At 66.6% G+C, this 14,383-nt stretch overlaps 2 protein-coding genes across 4 annotated transcripts in view; both read left to right on the top strand.

Moving 5' to 3' along the window:
• Nucleotides 1–450: 450 nt before the first annotated feature.
• ATP5F1D (ATP synthase F1 subunit delta) lies at nt 451–3,021 on the top strand. Its single transcript, XM_032252460.1, has 5 exons — nt 451–663; nt 1,121–1,274; nt 2,298–2,386; nt 2,516–2,641; nt 2,936–3,021. Exons 1-4 carry the CDS (start codon nt 523–525, stop codon nt 2,636–2,638), a joined length of 507 nt encoding a protein of 168 aa, XP_032108351.1. The 5' UTR covers nt 451–522; the 3' UTR covers nt 2,639–2,641; nt 2,936–3,021.
• Nucleotides 3,022–6,515: 3,494 nt separating this feature from the next.
• The window catches only part of MIDN (midnolin), a 10,493-nt gene continuing 2,625 nt past the window's right edge, over nt 6,516–14,383 (top strand). The window contains exons 1-8 of one of the 3 annotated variants that reach the window (XM_032252448.1): nt 6,516–6,639; nt 7,851–8,493; nt 9,539–9,626; nt 9,814–9,876; nt 11,873–12,001; nt 12,086–12,400; nt 12,802–12,958; nt 13,312–13,584. In XM_032252448.1, the coding sequence (XP_032108339.1) occupies nt 8,261–8,493; nt 9,539–9,626; nt 9,814–9,876; nt 11,873–12,001; nt 12,086–12,400; nt 12,802–12,958; nt 13,312–13,584 (1,258 nt within the window). In that variant the 5' untranslated portion in view covers nt 6,516–6,639; nt 7,851–8,260. Of the gene's footprint in view, nt 6,640–7,850; nt 8,494–9,538; nt 9,627–9,813; nt 9,877–11,872; nt 12,002–12,085; nt 12,401–12,798; nt 12,959–13,311; nt 13,585–14,383 lie in introns of all 3 variants that reach the window. The other 2 variants (XM_032252447.1, XM_032252449.1) reach the window with 2 other exon arrangements.

The following is a 14,383-nucleotide window of genomic DNA, read 5'->3' as shown; positions in this document are numbered from 1 at the left end:
CTCGTGATCCACCCGCCTCGGCCTCCCAAAGTGCTGGGATGACAGGCGTGAGCCACCGCGCCCGGCCTTTTTTTTTATTTTTATTTTTCGTACAGGCGGCGCGGGGGCGGGGGTCTGCACTATGTTGCCCAGGCTGGTTTCCAACTCCTGGCTTCAAGTGATCCTGTGGCCCCAGCCTCCCAAAGCTCCGGGATTACAGGCGTGCGCCACCACGCCGCCGAATTTTGAATTTCACGGAAGCTCGTTTTACTTCGCTCCACCTCCGAGAACCGTCTCACCGCCCTCAGCTGACCCCTCAGTTTCTCCCAGCGCTGGGGCCGGAACAGAACTACGACCCCCAGAATGCGCCGCGACCCGTTGGTGCGCCGTCAACGTCTACGGCGTCGCGCGCGCGCGCTGCCGGGAGTCCCATGTCGCGCGTGCGCTCTCGCCGGGACGCCTGCTCCCAGCAGTCCCTGCGCGTCGTCCTCGTCACCCTCCGGGCCGCCGGTGCCGTGCCGGAGTCAGCCGTCCGCCGCTGCCATGCTGCCCGCCGCGCTGCTCCGCCGCCCGGGACTTGTCCGCCTCGTCCGCCAGGCCCGTGCTTACGCCGAGGCCGCCGCCGCCCCGGCCGCCGCCGCCGGCCCCGGCCAGATGTCCTTCACCTTCGCCTCCCCCACGCAGGTTCGGGCGCTGCGGGTCGGGACCCTCCGTGTCCGCCGCCCCCGGAGTCCATGCCCCACCCCCAGGGCGCCGTCTCTGCTTCTGGGTCCCCGGACCCGCGCGTCCCTGAAGCGGAGGCCGCTCAGCCCTGCACCCTCGGCCCTGCCAGTGCGGCCGGAGCCCCGCGCTGCCCTCGTCGCGGGCACCTCCCCGAGATAAGCGCCTCCTGGGTGCCCTCCTCGACCTCCCTGGCTCCGGCCTGGGTGTCGCCGGCTCGTTGCATTCCCATTTCGCGGATCAGTAAAGTGAGGCGCAACGCTTGAGGACCAAAGCCGCAACCTCGGATTGCCGCGCTGGGCTGAGTGCCCACCTCGGCGCCGGGTCCTGCCTTGACCCATTTCTCAGCGGGACAGGCGGAGTCCCGGGTGGCCGCGGGGCCGGCCTGCCCAGCCGTCATTCACCACGCTGTTCCCTGTAGGTGTTCTTCAACGGTGCCAACGTCCGGCAGGTGGACGTGCCCACGCTGACCGGGGCCTTCGGCATCCTGGCGGCCCACGTGCCCACGCTGCAGGTCCTGCGGCCTGGGCTGGTCGTGGTGCATGCGGAGGACGGCACCACCTCCAAGTACTTTGGTGAGTCCGGTGGAGGGCTGCAGCTGAGGCCGGGCGCGGTGGCTCACGCCTGTAATCCCAGCACTCTGGGACACCAAGGCGGGTAGATCACCTGAGGTCAGGAGCTCCGAGACCAGCCTGGCCAACATGTAATCGCATCTGTACTAAAAATATGGAAAACTAGTCTGGTGTGGTGGTGCGCGCCTGGAATTCCAGCTACTCAGGAGGCCGAGGGAAGAGAATCATTTGAACCTGGAGGCGGAGGTTGCAGTGAGCTGAGATTGCGCTATTGCATTCCAGCCTTGGGTGACAAAGTGAGACTCCATCTCAAAAGAAAAAAAAGAAAGCATGTTGGGCTGGGTGCAGTGGCTCACACCTGTAATCCTAGCACTTTGGAAGGCCGTGGTGGGAGAGTGTGAGATTAGCCTGGACAGCATGGTGAAATCCCGCGTCTACAAATGTAGCGGGCTGTGGTGCTGCACACCTGTAGGCCCAGCTGCTTGGGAGGCGGTGGCAAGAATACGGCTTCAGCCGGGGAAGTCAAGGCTGCAGTGAACCAAGATCACGCCACTGCACCTCAGCCTGGGCAACGAGAGTGAAACCCTGTGTCAAAGCCCTCCAAAAGCTGTGGTGGGAGGGCCAGTCAGATTAGGGGAGGAAGGTCATTTGTGTAGGAAAAAAGCAGTTCTCAGCATCACTGCCCAGTGGCAGAGCCCGGTTTGAACTCAGCACAGCCCATGGGTGGTGGGTCAGACGGAGGGCCTCTGGCCCCAGGCAGTGCTTTTGGGAGTCCCTGGTCCCACATCAGTCCTTGGGCTCCCTCCAGCTTCTAGTCCTTTCTTAGGACCCCTTTTTTTGTTCTTCTCTAGAAGTTGTCTGCCGTGTTGGGCAGGTCCTGTGGAACTGCCTTTTGGCACACTCAGGACACAGACTTGGGTGTTTGTGGAGCACCTGGTTCACAGGGAGCTCTGGGCTTGACCACGCGAGTCCCTGCAGCTGTCCGGCCATGTGGGGTCTCACGCCTTCCGTCTCCCACTCCCACAGTGAGCAGCGGCTCCATCACGGTGAACGCCGACTCTTCCGTGCAGTTATTGGCCGAAGAAGCAGTGACTCTGGACATGCTGGACCTGGGGGTGAGTGTCAGGGGGTACCTGATGCTGAGCAGGCGGGAGCTGTCCAGGCTTTGGGGGAGGGAGTGCTGGGGGACCAAGAGCCAGGCTGGGGTCCCTGCTTGGCCCTCACCATCCCTCAACCCCCTGCAGGCAGCCAAGGTGAACTTGGAGAAGGCCCAGGCGGAGCTGTCGGGGGCGGCTGACGAGGCCACGCGGGCCGAAATCCAGATCCGAATTGAGGCCAATGAGGCCCTGGTGAAGGCCTTGGAGTAGACGGTGTGTGTCTGGTGCCCGGAGGCCTGGCTGGGGGCTGGGCAGGGGTGCCGGGTGGGCCTGGCCAGCTCCTGGGGTCCTGGCCACCCTGGAAAGCCACAACTGCCAAGGAGGCCACCAGAGGGCGGTGCAGGCTTCTGCCTGGGCCCCAGGCCCTGCCTGTGTTTAAAGCTCTGGAGACTGGGACGGAAATGCTCCTCCTGAGCTTTGGGCTGCGCCTGTCACCCGTGGGGCTCTCCTTACGCCTCTCAAGATGCCCGCAGCCTGACGTCCGCATACCACCCCTCTGCCCTCCAGAGCCAGCCGCCAAGACCTGCACTTCGGAGCTCCCTCCCTGGATGAGCTGCCCCAGCCCCTGCCCGATTAAAGTGCAGGAAGCCTGACTGTGTGCACGGCTCTTGTCACTACACCTGCCTGGTGAGGCCAGGACCATCCCAGGCCTCTGCCCACATCCTGCATGTCCCCTGGAAATAAGGCCTTTGAGCTCCCCTGGACTCTGCCTCTTGGGGCACCTGGAGGTCCTTGGGAAACAGGCTTGAGTGGGTGGGTCCTGCTGGGCAGGCAGGGTGCTGACCTTCAACCCATGATGGTGGGGAGGGTGATGAGGGCCTCAGGCAGGAGGAGTGTCCCCACTGCTGTCACCTCTGCCAAGTGCCTGGTCTCCAGGCTTGGAGCCTTGACCCTAAGCCCTACAGGCCCTTGGCTCCACCTACCAGCCCCTGGGAAGAGGCGGGCCCCACCCGCTCCCACGCTGGCCCCGCCCTGTGCCTGCCCATCATGTGGGTGGCCCTGCCTGGCAGGGTGCTGAATCTGCAATGTTTTTGGCACCTCCGTGGGCACCTAGGCTTCTGGGTTGGCCCCAGATGGAGTGGGGCGGGCCTAGGAGGGGGTGGCTCCCTGGCACTATCCCTCCTGGGCCTGCCACTCCTCCCTGCCGCAACCCCAGGGGGTGGGCGACAGCTCCAGGGGGTGTGCGGGCGGCTGGGGCCGGGGTCTCCTGACCTCCTTCCTTGGGACTGGGCCCTGCGGAGTGGAGTGGGCCTGCCTGTGTCACTGGAGCTGGGATAGTGACAGAGAGGCCAGCCTAGGGCCAGTCAGCACGGACAGGCAGCTCACTCCCAGGTCACCGTCCCACGTTGGTGACTCACCATGGCTGCACTTGAGGCTAGGTGCCATTGGGGGGCCTCCAGGTGTGCTGGGGCTGCCGGTCAGGTATTCTGAGACGGTCCAGAGTCCCCTGCCTGGCTCCCGCACTACCCGGGCTTCAGGGCACGAGTGACAAGTCCCCCACTTCTCCCGGAACCCCCAGCCCAGGGAAGGCTGTGCCAGCCACCAGGTCACAGGAGCAGCCTCTGACCAGGCCCCACCCTCCCCGTCCCTCGGCTCCTGGCCCAGGTCTTGGAGTTCCTGCCAGGCCACCAGGACCCTATAAATAAGACCAAGGGCACAGCTGGGGCTTGGCAGGGACCCAGCAGGAGCTGCTCACTAAGCCGCCTGCTCCTGGCTTGGGCCAGCAGCACCCACACCGGGGACCCCCTGCCCCCACCACCAGGGAGGTGTGAGCCTTGGAGCCAGGCCTCAGGTCACCCGAACACCTGACCCTGAGGGAACAGCCCGTGCTGGCTGGATGTGTCCCCGGGCAGGAGGCAGCCAGGGTGGGGCCAGGACCCAGGCGGTCAAGGCCCTTCCGCGAGGGCAGCCCCAGGCTCAGTGGGCAGGACGGAGTACAGGGTTTGTCCCCATCACACCCAGAAACCACCCACTCAACCACGGGGATGCCAAGTGTGGGAACTGGCGGGGAAGCGTTTTAGCATGTTTATTAGTTTAGACTGACTCTGGGCATCTGGTCCCCAAAGGGCCACATAACGGCCCCCCTGGAGCCCGGTATGTCCCCACAACCCATCCTATTCCAGTCCTGACCAGACTGAGGTGACAGTGTCCAGGTGGCAGAGCTCTGCTAACCCCAGGGTCACCCCCAGGCCACTGCCACCCCCACACATGAGAGGCAGGGAGGGAAGTGGCTGCTGGCCACTCAGAGGACCCCAATGCCCTGCCAGGATTGCCCATCCAGTGCCAGCCCAAAGCCCCTTCCACCACCTCTGCTGCTATTGGAAGCAAAATGAGCCTGGCCCTGCAGGTCCCACACGGGGCCCAGCCCCTCATCCAGGCCCCATTAATCCACTTTGGGAGCATCATCTTTTTTGTTTGGTTGATTTTTGTTTGTTTTGAGACAGTCTTTTTCTGTCCCAGGCTGGAGTGCAGTGGCTCCATCTCAGCTCACTGCAACCTCCGCCTCCCGGGTTCAAGCAGTTTGCCTGACTCAGCCTCCCAAGTAGCTGGGACTACAGGTGCGCGCCACCATGCCCAGCCAATACTTGTACTTTTAGTAGAGATGGGTTTTCACCATGTTAGCCAGTAGGGTCTTGATCTCCTCACCTCGTGACCCACCCACGTCGGCCTCCCAGAGTGCTGGGATTACAGGCGTGAGCCACCATGACCCTTGGCATCATCTTTTTTTTTTTTTTTTGAGACGGAGTTTTGCTCTTGTTACCCAGGCTGGAGTGCAATGGCACGATCTCGGCTCACCGCAACCTCCGCCTCCTGGGTTCAGGCAATTCTCCTGCCTCAGCCTCCCGAGTAGCTGGGATTACAGGCACGCGCCACCATGCCCAGCTAATGTTTTTTGTATTTTTAGTAGAGACGGGGTTTCACCATGTTGACCAGGATGGTCTCGATCTCTTGACCTCGTGATCCACCCGCCTCAGCCTCCCAAAGTGCTGGGATTATAGGCGTGAGCCACCGCGCCCGGCGGCATCATCTTTTTTATGTGACAAGCTCCTACTCATTCAAATCTCAGTCCCTGTGACCCCCTTCCAAGGGTTCTCCCAGCCTCTCCCTCTCTGGCCTAGCCCTGACCCTGCGGGGCTGGGTGTGCCTGTCAGGGTGGGGAGGAGTGCCGTCCTGGGAGGGGTGCCCATGGCCAGGGTGGGGGTGGAGGTGGTCAGGCCAGATAAAGGGAGGAGCCAGATAAGTGGACAGGAGGTGCTTCAGTAGGGATGGGGTCCCCTTCTCTGGACAGAGGGGCAGGACAGGGGCCAGCCCAACGGGGACACCCTCAAAAAGCCACTACCGAAAAGGTAAGATACACCTCACATTTTTGTCTCATTGGCTGTGCCTCAGTTTCTTCATCTGTAAAGTGGGGGTAATGCCCATCCCAAAGGCTGGGTATGAGTCCATGTCCTGCATTAACAGGGGGCGATGGTCCCAGCGTGAGCCTGCTGCATCCTCTCACTACATGCCCACGCACCGTGGAGAAACTGAGGCTGGGAGAGGCCAGTTACCTCCCGAGGTCACAGCATAGCCGGATGGTGACTGGCTGGGCACAAGGCAGGCCTGGCACTGGCTAATCGCTCCATAAATGCCCTCTGAGGTCACCATTGACAGATGCAGGAGGCCAGGGCTGGCCCGGGCACCCCCACTCCACGGCAGGTGACTCCAGCCTGTTTTCCTGGACGACGGCCGCTGACTCAGGCCCCTCTTCCCGTCCCCCCCACGCTGGGGCCTCCAGGCGGAAACACCGGGCCTGGGGTGGCAGGAAGGGGGCGGGGCAGAGAGCCGCACCGTACACCCCCAAACTCTGTCCAGGTGACGATTCAGGGTGCATCCGGGCCCGCAGAAGGCAGGCTGAGACCCTTGTCTCCAAGCATTCAAGGGGCGTCCACCCATGAACTGCACGAAGCCTGGGTACAGGGTGGCTCGGCTGCCAAGGTGCCCCAGGGCCCCGGCCGGCAGGCAGGGGCGGGGGCCAGTCTGCGTCACCGCCCGCCCGGTCCCCCGCCCCCTGCCCCCCGCCCCCTGCCCGCCCAAACTCCACCCCGAGGGAAGGCGGCGCGGATAAAGGCTGGGGGCCGCCCGCTCGGCCCAGACCGGCCGGGCCAGCGCGCTTTCGACTCCAGACGAGTGTATTCGCAGGACTTGGGGTCCAGGACCGGCCGTGCCCGGTGAGTGGGGGGCGGGACCTGCGGGGCGAGGAAGGGTCTCCACTCTAGACGGCTCGGGATGTCCGCACTTTTCTTTGTTCTTGGGACAGGCGGGGTTCGGGGTGCCCTTGGTCCTGGGAAGCCCCCCGGGGTGCGGGGTGGGAGGGGCCCCGCACAGCCAGCGCCGCCCTGGCCGGACCTCAGCCCCCGCCCCGCCCCCCGGGGCACTCCCCCTTCCCCGCGAGTGACCTTGAACTGGCTGCCGTTCCGCCTCCGTTTCCCAGCCACGCGGTCCCGGTCTCCCGACTTAGTCTTTCGTTCCCGATCGGGGTTCCTCCCCCGCGCGCAGCCCCGCCGTCCTCCTCCCCTGCCCGGGGCAGCGCAGCGCCCCCTCCCCGGGACTCCGGGCGGCGCTCCCGGGCGGGCACGGCAGAGGGCGCACCCGAGCTGCTGACTCACCGCATCCCGAGCGCGCGCGGGCGCAGCCGGGGACGCCGCGTCACGTCACGGCTCGGGCGGGCGCGCCTCGGGAAACGGGCTCTGCCCGGGCCGGGGGCTGGGCGCGCGGGGCCCCCGGCAGCAGCCACCCAGCCACGTCACCGCGGTGCGGGCACCCCGCCCCAACCCCGTCCCCACTCCCCCACGCCCGCCCCGGGGGCCGCAGCCGGAGCGTCCCCGCCGGGACCCCGGCCACGAGGCGCGGACTTCGCGCTCCCGCTTCCGCTCGCGGCTCTTCCCGGACGGACGCGGCGGGGCGGCCCCACGACTTCCTGCCCCTCCTGGCGCCGGGAACAATGGCCCGCGCCCCCTCCCGCTCCCAGACCGCTCACCGGGGGTCGCCAAGGGGACGAGGCCCGTCTCGGGGCCGGGGTCCCGCGCCCCCCGGGGCCCGCCCGCCCTTTGTTGCGGGCTCCCGGCGCTTATGAATGGCTGCGGGCGCGGGCGGGGCGGGGCGGGGGCGGGCTCAGAGAGGCGCCAGCCCCGCCCCCGCCTCGCTCCCCTTGGTCGTCCGGGCGCCGGGGGCGGGGCGAGGGGCGGGCCCGGCTGCCACGTGGGGCGGTGCCGCGGCGGCTCCCATTGGCTCGGGCTCGCGGCCGACTGGGCGCTCGGCGCGCGGCGATTGGCCGGCGCGGGGCCGGCGGAGTAAGTAGTGAATGGGAGGGGGCGGCGGCCCCGCCCCCTGGAACGTTGATACATTATAACTTTTTTTTTCTTGTTACTTTCACCCCCAGATCCTCCGAGCGGCGGCGGCGGCGGCTGTTGCTAAGGGAGGGGACGCGAGGGGAAGCGCGACCCGGGCGGCAGACGGCACCCAGCGCCACCGGCCGAGCGGCGCCCCCTCCCCAGGACCCTCCTCCGCGTCGCGCCCCGGTCGCGCCCGCCGCCCTTTAAAGGAGCAGCGAGTGCCGTCCCCACCCCCGGAAGGCGCCCCAAGAGCCGGAGCGACCCCGGAGCGCCACTCGCATCGTGGATTTCGGTCCCGCGTTCCGCGGCCGGGACGTTCTCGAGGAGGACGCGCGCCGTTCCGCGTCCCCGAGTGCCCGGAGGACCCGGCATCCGGGGAGCCCCTCGCCCCTGTCCCGGAGGCGCAGCGAGGATTGGCGGCTCCCACCGGCCCCAGCGCCCCCAGCGCGCGCCGGGGATGGAGCCGCAGCCCGGCGGCGCCCGGAGCTGCCGGCGCGGGGCCCCCGGCGGCGCCTGCGAGCTGGGCCCAGCGGCCGAGGCGGCGCCCATGAGCCTCGCCATCCACAGCACCACGGGCACCCGCTACGACCTGGCCGTGCCGCCCGACGAGACGGTGGAGGGGCTGCGCAAGCGGCTGTCCCAGCGCCTCAAAGTGCCCAAGGAGCGCCTGGCGCTTCTCCACAAAGACACGTAGGTACCGCGCGCCCCCGGCCCGCCGCCCCCTCGGGCCCCGGCCCCCGGGCGGGAACAAAGAGCGCGCCGCGCGGGGAAGGCAGGGGGCGGCCAGACGGGGGGCGGGGGCGCGCCGCGCGCTCTCGGGCGCCCTCTGCTCGGCCTCGACTGCCTCGGCCCCCTCCCCCGCCCGGGGTCGCGGCACAAAGGCGGCAGCGAGGGTGTCCCGGGCCGGGCTTCGGCGGCCCCCTCGGGGGCGGGCAGGAATCCCGGGGCGGCGCAGGGGTCCCGGCTGCGGGCGTGGGGGCCGCCGCCGCCCCCTCCCGCCTGCGTCCGCGCCGGCTTCCGCATCTGCTCGGCGGCCTCCTCTGCGTCTGGCTGTCTCCCCCCACTTGCGTCTCTCTCCCCCCTTTGTTCTCGCCTCGGAGTGCTCCCCGCAGCCTCCCCTCCCCCCTGGTATTTAAATCTCCTGCAGGCCCGGAGCCCTCCCCTCCCTAGGGCCTCCGGGGACACGCAGTGTCCATCCCAGCGGAGGGGCCCGGCGGGGGAGGGGCGGAGGGGGAGGGTCTCCTTTGTCTGCGCGGCGGCGGCGGCCTGCACCAGGGAGGGAGGAGGAGGAGGGGGAGCCCGGCCCGGCGCAGCCCCCAGGGCCTCTCCTCGGGCTGAAACCCGTGGCGCCCACAAAGACGAGCCAGGGCTAGAGTCAGGGAACTGGAGGCAGGGGTTGCCCTGGGGCGCTGGGTAAGGCGGCACAGAGCAGAGCACACTGGGGCCCAGACAAGGAGAAAGTGCCTTGTTGGGGTGCAGAGGGGGTGCCAGAGTCCAAGGCGGGGATTCCGTTGGAGGGAGGAGGTCGGAATCTCTAGGATGGGGGCTCCCGGCACCAGACGGAGCCCTCTCTGCACGCGCTCAGAGCCCAGGATCTGGAAGCCGGGAAGGGGTGGGGGTGGGAACTTCTCCGTCTCTCCCCCCACAAGCACAGCCCTCCCCCGCGGCCTCTGCTTCCGCGTCCCTGTGTCGTCTCCGAGGAGTCTCATGCTCTTCCTTCTTTCCCCTCCCCCAGCCGGCTCAGTTCGGGGAAGCTGCAGGAGTTCGGCGTGGGTGATGGCAGCAAGCTGACCTTGGTACCCACCGTGGAAGCGGGCCTCATGGTAAATGTCCGTGGGGCGGCGTGTCCCCCGAGGCCCGCACACAGGCAGTAGCCCCTCCCTCGGCACCTGTCCCCACACATTCCACTTGGGGCCCCTCCCCGCCAGCCAGCAGGGCCTCCCCACCCCACGCTTCAGCCCCCAATTCCAACCCCACACTGAGGCCGCTTTCCTGCTTCTGTCTTTGTAGTCTCAGGCCTCGAGGCCAGAGCAGTCCGTGATGCAAGCCCTGGAGAGTCTCACGGAGACCCAGGTAAGACCTTGCCAGCCCCTTCCTAACAGGGCCGCCCTGGGGGCAGGGTGCCTTGGCCACCGATGGGGCCCTGGGGGACGGGAAGGGACTCGCCACCCTGCCTGGGTGCCAGCCTGGCCTGGCCTCCCGCTTCCTCCCCCCCCAGACTCACCACTTGACCTAAAGGGTTTTGTTTCCCACGGTGTCTGCCCTGGGGGAAGGGGACCTGGCTTTCACAAGACTGCCTGTGAGGTGACCTTGGCCCATGGGGCACTCACACCCGGGCCTTCATCCCTAGCCCCTTCCGCCCCCGCTGAGGAGCCCCCCCTGCCCCCGCGCCCCCTGCCAGCCACTGTGGCTTCCCCAGAGAGTTTCTCCTTTTTTACTTTTCTTGTGGGGGCTGGAGGCGGCAGCCTGGGTGACACTCCTTCCGCCTTCTGTGACCCCATTGTGAGAGGGTGGGGACCTTGTCACCCCCTCCTTCTCCTCTCTCTGGCCTTTGTTCTCTACCCCGAAAGGGGAGGGGGTGGGGGCGCCCAGCCCTAAGGCCAGCGTAGCCTAGACAGGATGTTAGGAAAATATTTAGTAAGCGGCCAGGAGGGAGGCTGGGGCTGGCCCTCGCTCGGTTCCCGGTTTTGCTGCGGCCTTTTTTTTTCCTCCTCCTTTCCTCATTTTCTTGGCGTTAGCCAAGCCTTCCTCAGACAAGGGCCCTGGCCACCTCCCAGGAGGGTGACACAGGCCTCAGCAATACGCCGGCTGCCAGGGTGGGGGACGAAGGCTGCCACCTGCCCGGGCAAGGGGGTGGCCAGCTTCCCAGGCCTCCCCAGCCCTGAGACCTGCGCCCCCTTCCCAATGACTTGTAGAGTCCTGCCCTCTCCCTGCGGCGAGGGGGCAGGATGGGGGCCCAGGAGCTGGGTGGTCTGCCGTGGGGGTGGCCGCGGCAGCCTCGGTGGCATGAGGGCAGAGCCAGGGGTCCTGAGCCAGGGTGGGGGCCGCAGGTGATTTCCTGGGACGAGTGTGAGCCCATCTCCCCAACACTGGAGGGCTGCGGTTGGCAGGGGGCCCAGGGCGTGTTTGCTTCACACCCTCCTCCCCGGGCGCCTGCGTCAGGAAGAAGCTGGGGTTGGGGAGGCTGGGCGGAGACACTGGGCTCCCCAGGGTTGCTTCCCTGCCTGGCACCGAGTCATGCCCGCCCATTCGCCCTCCCCAGGGAGGAAGTTGCAGGGCGGGTGGTGGTGGTGACTCCAGCTGCTCTCGGGAAGCCACGCCGGGCCCTTCCTGCAAAGGCTGTCTTGGGGCAGGGGGGCCGGGCAGGCTGGGCCTCAGGGTGGGGGCTTCACCCTGCCCACCTCCCTGCCCCTCCTCCCCACGGGCCCCAAGCAAAGAAGGTTACGCCAGCCACTGCCAGCGGAGAGCCGGGAGGGAGAGCTGGGAGGCGGTCGGTTCTGAGTCATCCCGGCCTATGTCACTTCTCAGAAACCTCCGCCCCCCCATCCCGGCCCCTGGGGAGAGCAGGGCCCTGGCCAGGACCCAGAGCAGGGGGCTTAGCGAGGACAGGGTCAGATCTCACTAACCCATACCCACCCTGAATGGGGGCAGATTGAGGGTTTCTGTGCTTGGGGCAGGTTGAGCCCTCCCAGACTCCAGCCCCAGGGCGGTCAGGGCCCCTTCCTGCAGCCTTGCTGCTGCCCCCTCGGCCTCCACCCCGCCCAGGACAGATAAATATTTATCTTGAGAAAGCAAAGGTTAGGACGGAAGAATTCTGTCCAGGAATTCCACCCACTTGCTGGCCCTGATGACTAGCTGGGGGGGGGGCTGAGATGGAGCCCCCTGCCAATCACAGGCAGAGAGGACCTAGGGACCCGTGAGGGTGACGGAAAGGCAAAGTGAAAGTTCTTTCAGGTCAGTGACTGCCAGCTGGGCCCCGCCCCCTCTGGCCTCAGTTTCCCCTCGCAAGAACCTACAGAGTTGGCCAGGGAGGGGCAGGCCCCCGTCTGACCCGCCTCTGTCCCCACAGCCCCCAGCGGCGCCCGGGCCGGGCCGGGCTGGCGGAGGAGGCTTCCGGAAATACAGATTCATTTTATTTAAGCGTCCGTGGCACCGACAGGGACCCCAGAGCCCAGAGAGGGGCGGCGAGAGGCCCCAGGTCATAGCTTGGGGGGACGGGGCCGGGCCGGGCTGGGGGCACCGCAGGCTGGGGCTCTGGGCTGACGGGCTGTTCTCCTTGCAGGTCAGCGACTTCCTGTCGGGGCGCTCACCGCTGACACTGGCCTTGCGTGTGGGCGACCACATGATGTTCGTGCAGCTGCAACTTGCGGCCCAGCACGCGCCACTGCAACACCGCCACGTGCTGGCGGCCGCCGCCGCCGCTGCCGCCGCTGCGCGGGGGGACCCCAGCATAGCCTCCCCGGTGTCCTCGCCCTGCCGGCCGGTGTCCAGTGCCACACGAGTGCCCCCAGTGCCCACCAGCCCTTCCCCAGCGTCTCCCTCGCCCATCACAGCCGGCTCCTTCCGGTCCCACGCAGCCTCTACCACCTGCCCGGAGGTGAGCCTGGGGAAGGGAAGGGTGACCCTTGGTTGGAATCCAAAGGGTGGGCCATCCTGGGAAAGGCTCGGGGAGAACAAGGGCTCTTAGCTCCAGGTGAGTCCCTTGTCGGAAGGACTAGCCTGTGACTTCAGGCTGGTAGGTGATCCATCTCTAGACCCTGAGTTGGTGGGTCATCTCCTAACCTGACCCGGGCCGGTGGGGCATCTCCTGACCTTTGACTCATGGGTTGATTCTGTCCTCTGGGTTGGTTGTGTCCTGACCCTGGACAAGCTTATCTGTAGACCCTGCACTGATGTGTCATCTCCTGACCTGGGCTGGAGAGCTGTCTCTGGACCCTGGGTGGGTGGTGATCCTGAGCCTCGAGGCCATGCTCACCCGCCCCTCCCTCCTGTTAGCAGATGGACTGTTCCACTATGGCCACCGGCAGCCCCAGTCCTGGTGCCAGCACCACGTCTTCCCCAGGGGCCAGCCCTACCCCCCGCTCCCGAAAACCCGGCGCCGTCATCGAGAGCTTTGTGAATCACGCCCCGGGGGTCTTCTCAGGGACCTTCTCTGGTAGGTGTCACAGCATACGTGTGACCTCCCGTGAGTCCCGCAACACTGCGTCTCAGGGCTCACATCCATCCACAGACGACTCCACGCATCCTGGGCAGACACGGCCGTCTGTGTTTGCTTCACACGTCCTCCCGGCATCCCCCCACACACGCATGGCCCTGCACGGGAGGCCAAGGGTCACCAGGCGTCCACGTCCCGGGGACGTGTCCCATTCCCGCCTCATGGTCCCTCGTGCATGTCAGCCCACCTGCCCACTCCGCTTTCCGAGCTCATGAGTTCAGACCTGTGGACGCCTGTCCTGGACATGCGTGACCGTGGATGTCCCCGTTGCTCATGGCCGTCTTTGCCCACAGGCACGCTACACCCCAACTGCCAAGACAGCAGCGGACGGCCGCGGCGTGACATCGGCACCATCCTGCAGATCCTGAACGACCTCCTGAGCGCCACCCGGCACTACCAGGGGATGCCCCCGTCGCTGGCCCAGCTCCGCTGCCACGCCCAGTGCTCCCCCGCCTCAACAGCCCCCGACCTGGCCCCCAGAACTACCTCCTGCGAGAAGCTCTCGGCCACTCCCCCAGCCTCCCTCCTGCAAGGCCAGAGCCAAATCCGCATGTGCAAGCCCCCGGGTGAGTGGCCACCCTCCACCCTCGGGGGTCGCGCCTTCCCCACCCACAGGGGCTTCTGAAGGCCCCTCTGTGTGAGCCGGTGGGCACAGGAGCAGCTGACCTGCCCAGGGGCCGGGGGGGACAGCAGCTGCTGTGGCCACTGCTCTGCTTCAGCTGGGAGAGAAGGCAGTGTGTGTGTTGGGGCACAAAGTGTCCTTGTGTGCTCCCGGGGGGCCCCAGCCCCACTTCCTCCTGGCCCCCCCGGGGCGCCATCTCCAGATGGCATTTGGAGCCTCTGAATGGCCAAGTCAGGTCTGGCAGGCCAAGGCAGGGCCAAAGCCCACCCCCAGGCATTTCAGTGACTTGAAAAAACAAAAAAACCACCACCACCCCCTGCCCCCGCCACGCACTCCCAAACTGCTGGGTTAGTCCCGCTGCAGAGTCTCATGGGAACATGGCTACTGTCAGCCCCTCAGCCTCCCCAGCCATGGCAGGGGCTCCTCCCAAGCTCAGTTTAAAAGTGGGAAACCGGGCCGGGCGCGGTGGCTCAAGCCTGTCATCCCAGCACTTTGGGAGGCCGAGGCGGGTGGATCACGAGGTCAAGAGATCGAGACCATCCTGGTCAACGTGGTGAAACCCCGTCTCTATTAAAAAAAAAATACAAAATATCAGCTGGGCATGGTGGCGCATGCCTATAATCCCAGCTACTCAGGAGGCTGAGGCGGGAGAATTGCCTGAACCCAGGAGGCGGAGGTTGCGGTGAGCCGAGATCGCGCCATTGCACTCCAGCCTGGGCAACATGAGTGAAACTCCGTCTCAA

The sequence above is a fragment of the Sapajus apella genome, unplaced genomic scaffold (genome assembly GCF_009761245.1).
Source record: "Sapajus apella isolate SASKATOON/1434 unplaced genomic scaffold, GSC_monkey_1.0 scaffold77, whole genome shotgun sequence".
NCBI classification, from domain to species: Eukaryota; Metazoa; Chordata; class Mammalia; order Primates; family Cebidae; genus Sapajus; species Sapajus apella.
This window is presented reverse-complemented; position numbering and strand designations above follow the sequence as displayed.